Source organism: Mus caroli, chromosome 16 (assembly GCF_900094665.2).
Source record: "Mus caroli chromosome 16, CAROLI_EIJ_v1.1, whole genome shotgun sequence".
NCBI lineage: Eukaryota > Metazoa > Chordata > Mammalia > Rodentia > Muridae > Mus > Mus caroli.
Genome location: NC_034585.1, coordinates 55,035,211 through 55,039,569, shown reverse-complemented (window position 1 = coordinate 55,039,569; position 4,359 = coordinate 55,035,211). Strand labels below are relative to the sequence as shown.

Below are 4,359 nucleotides of genomic sequence, written 5' to 3'. Positions count from 1 at the left end.
AATGATTAATATTCCATTGTGTGTATATACATATCCTATCCATTCATCTGTCCGTGCACATCTGAACTCTTGCCACCTTTTGGATACTGTGCATAGTACTGCTATCAATATTGTAACAATGATACTCTTCTAAAGTGTATACATAGCTATTACAAATACATCATTGAATTTGTTTTGAACAATGATATAAGTTATACTATAAATTCATAAAGTAATTTCCTGAGACATACCTTGTCCGATTTATAAGTAAATGAATACAGTCTATGTGAATACAGTATGAAATATTTCATGCAACTATGATGGGACAGTGTTTAATATAGGAGTGAAAGGAATAACTTAAGCAAGGAATGTACTTTGGTGATGAACCCACTTGCCTAGCATATAAAACACAATGGGTTCAGTCTCTAGCCCTGAAAAGAAGTAGTGATTATGCTATGACATGGGCACGCAACACGAGTCCAGCTGACATGTTTTGGTTTACTCAAGATGCATCTCTTCCTTTGAACCAATGAGAGCTCAAAGGTGTTTGAGGCACACAATAAATTAGTGCACTAAATCCCAACGTTTTATTTTCAGAGATCAGGAATGCTTGAAGGAAACCACACCATGAAACGTGAGTTTGTCCTCACAGGATTTACAGACCACCCTGAAATGAAGGGCCTTCTGTTTGCAGTATTCTTTTTCATCTATCTGATTACCATGATAGGGAATATGGGTCTGGTGATTCTGATTTCCAAAGAACGTTCTCTTCACACCCCAATGTACATCTTTCTGGGCAACCTGGCTTTTATAGATTCTTGTTGCGCCTGTGCTGTTACTCCTAAAATGTTGGAGAACTTTTTTTCTGAAGACAGAATAATCTCTCTGTATGAATGCATGGCACAGTTTTATTTTCTGTGCACTGTTGAAACTGCAGACTGCTTTCTTCTATCAGCAATGGCCTATGACCGCTATGTGGCCATATGCAATCCACTGCAGTACCACACCATGATGTCCAAGAAGCTCTGCCTTCAGATGACCACAGGAGCCTTCATAGCTGGAAACCTGCATTCTATGGTTCATGTGGGGCTATTATTTAGACTAGTATTCTGTGGGTCTAATCAAATCAACCACTTTTATTGTGATATTCTTCCTTTGTACAGACTCTCCTGTGTTGACCCCTATATCAACGAGCTTATATTATTTGTCTTTTCAGGCTCAATCCAAGTCTTCACAATAGGTTGTGTTCTCATATCTTACCTTTACATTGTTTTTACAATTTTCCAAATGAAATCCAAAGAGGGAAGGGTCAAAGCCTTCTCCACCTGTGCATCCCACTTTCTGTCTGTTTCATTATTTTATGGATCTCTTTTCTTTATGTACATTAGACCAAATTTGCTAGAAGAAGGTGATAAGGATATACCAGCTGCTATTTTATTTACAATTGTGGTCCCTTTACTAAACCCATTTATTTATAGCTTGAGAAATAAAGAAGTAAAGAATGTCTTGCAGAAAATTCTGCAGAAAAAAATAATCTCAAAAAATTTTAAACAAGCTTCTATTATTGTGTAAAAACTCAATTCAGCAGAAAACTCACATGAGATCACACAGTAGAAATGCTTGTAAACTGTGTGCAAAAATGTTAAAGTCCATAAGGCTTTCTTAAGCGGCAGAGTGCCAGGTGGAAATATAGGTAAAATAGTAAATTGGGATGGATCTTAACAGAAAATAGATAAAGAAAATGAAAGGTAAACTTTGAGATTCAAATTTCCAAATAGTCTGCTACCAGTCTCACGTCATTGGCCCTTGTCAATGTTGGGGATAGTAAACATCTAAAAGACAACAAAACACTTGCAGCTAAAATATACATTTCCATCATATAAGCATTTATAATCAACTCATTTCAATAGCTTAGAGCATGAATACTTGGGTAAGCTAAGGTATAACAGAACCTGTGAAATGTCACTTGAAAGCAAGAGCAACAAAATTGTAGCAGGTGAGTTCGAGGAACTCTTTATTTTTTATTTATTTTTTGCACAACACATTTTATTCCCACCACACACACATGCACACGCACACACACACACACACACACACACACACACACCCTCCTACTGTTCCACATCCCATACCTCCTCCGCTCTCCCCTATTGCCAAGTGTATATCCCCACCCATACCCCCACCCCACCTGACCTCTAAACTCTCTGGGGCCTCCAGTCTCTTGAGGGTTAGGTGCATCGTCTCTGAATGAACACAAGCCCAGCAGTTCTCTGCTGTATGTGTGCTTTGGGCCTCATATCAGCTGTTGTATGCTGCCTGTTCGGTAGTCCAGTGTTTGAGAGATCTTGGGGGTCCAGATTGAAACCGCTGGTCCTTCTATAGGGATGCCCTCCTCCTCAGCTTCTTTCAGCCTTCCCTAATTCAACAACAGGGGTCAGCTGCTTCTATCCATTGGTTGGGTGCAAATATCTGCATCTGACTCTTTCAGCTGCCTGTTGGGTATTCCACAGTGCAGTCATGCTAAGTCCCTTTTCGTGAGTGCTTCATAGCCTCAGTAATAGTGTCAGTCCTTGGGGCCTCCTCTTGAGCTAGATCCAAATTTGGGTCTGTCACTGGATCTTCTTTTCCTCAGGGTCCTCTCCGTTTCCATCCCTGTAATTCTTTCAGACAGGAACAAGTATGGGTCAGAATTTTGACTCCCTCATTTGATGCCCTGTCTTCCTGCTGGAGATAGGTTCTGTAAGTTCCCTCTCCCTACTGTCAGGCATTTCATCTTAGGTCCCTCTCCTTGACTCCTGAGAGTCTCTCACCTCCCAGGTCTCTGGTGCACTCTGGAGGATCCTCCCAACCTCCTACCACCCAAGACTGACTGTTTCCATTCTTTCTGCAGTCCTTAAGAGCATTTGATGAGTACTATTCTGTTAAAAATGGACTAAGTATAGAAATGGATGCATGCCACAGAAGTGAATATTATATGTGTATATCAAAGTTGTTTTCAGAATACATGGCTAATTCGGAATGTTAATTTTAAGAGAGAGGATGGCCATAAAATGTTGTTTTATTCTCATGTATATTTACATAGTTTCAATAAAATAAAATTCTAGACAATTAAATCTTATACAAAATTTGAGAAGCTTTGTTGTCAAGTAAATAAGCCAAAATTATCTGTACCTCTTCATGAGAGATAAGGAGGGGGGTCTAACAGTGGAAATAGTACTTTGTGCATATTATATGCACACACAAAGAAAGTATTGAGGTAATGATATGAGACTAGGGATTGTCTTTTAAAAAATCTTTTGGTTAAAAATAGAAAATTGTAGAGTAGAAGTAGAATTTAATGGTTCTAATGTGTTATCGTAGAATAACCATTTTCCAATTATCACAACACACATTGTTGAGATCCTGCCCTGTGGAATGTGGAAGTGATTAAACACATCAACCAATCTTGTTAACAGAACAACTGCCACTAGTTTTGTTACTAGCACTGTATCATAAATGATACATATCAGCTAACACAAAGTTCTTCCTTCCACCTGCTCTCTTGGTGCTCTGAGATCACAGTTAATTGCTCAGAAACAGTTGTCACAGTATAAATGTCACTATGCCCAGCCACCAGAGGTTGAGTTCACAGTTTAAAAAAAATTCAATATCTTGTGTATGTTGAGAAAATATAGTGGGAAAACAAATAACATTTCTAATATCCCAAACTCATGAATGAAGTAAAATCATTGTGTGTCTCTAAAGCTCTAGGAAATCTAATGTAGTATGTTACAATTATACTCATATGTTTCAGGATTTCCTTGGCCATTTGAAATTAAACACATCAATTTAGGATTTGTCCCATGTCTATCTGAGCAATGCATGTCCTACTTATTTCCATAATCTATAACAAAGCTACAATGATCAAAGTAGAATATGCTGGCTTAAAATAGAAACAAACTATCAAAAGCATAGAACAGTATACATAAATAAACCCATACACTAATGAGCAATTTAACTGGATAAAGGTACCAAGAACAAAAATAAGGATACACTTATCTTTCAGCAAATACTATAGGAACCGCTGAATATCCATATGAATTCAGTTTAAATTGGATCATCATTTTGTACTATGTGCAAAATACAAATACAAATGAGTTACCTAGTTAGATGTAAGTCCTAAAAACTGGCAGAGAAAGAGAGAGAAAGCACAGTGGTATTACTTCAGGCAATGATTTTCTTATGGTACCAAAAGCATAGATGATAAAGATTAGTAAAATTGTATTAAATTAAAAGGCTATGGAAATAAAAATCTAGTAAGGGTGCAGAGGAACACAAGCAACTCAATAGTGATAAAATGAGTGCCTTGTGACATACCTGTCCATGGATCTAGATAAATAC

At 37.6% G+C, this 4,359-nt stretch overlaps 1 protein-coding gene across 1 annotated transcript; it reads left to right on the top strand.

Annotated features, from left to right (window-relative positions):
- Nucleotides 1-493: 493 nt before the first annotated feature.
- On the top strand, nucleotides 494-1,645 carry LOC110311858 (olfactory receptor 5K1). The gene has a single exon (XM_021185426.1). It carries the CDS (start codon nucleotides 586-588, stop codon nucleotides 1,549-1,551), a length of 966 nt encoding a protein of 321 aa, XP_021041085.1. The 5' UTR covers nucleotides 494-585; the 3' UTR covers nucleotides 1,552-1,645.
- The last annotated feature ends 2,714 nt before the right edge of the window (nucleotides 1,646-4,359 follow it).

Excerpts from the sequence above, each read along its gene's own strand:
- LOC110311858 (XM_021185426.1), top strand. The coding sequence starts at position 586 with ATGCTTGAAGGAAACCACACCATGAAACGTGAGTTTGTCCTCACAGGA.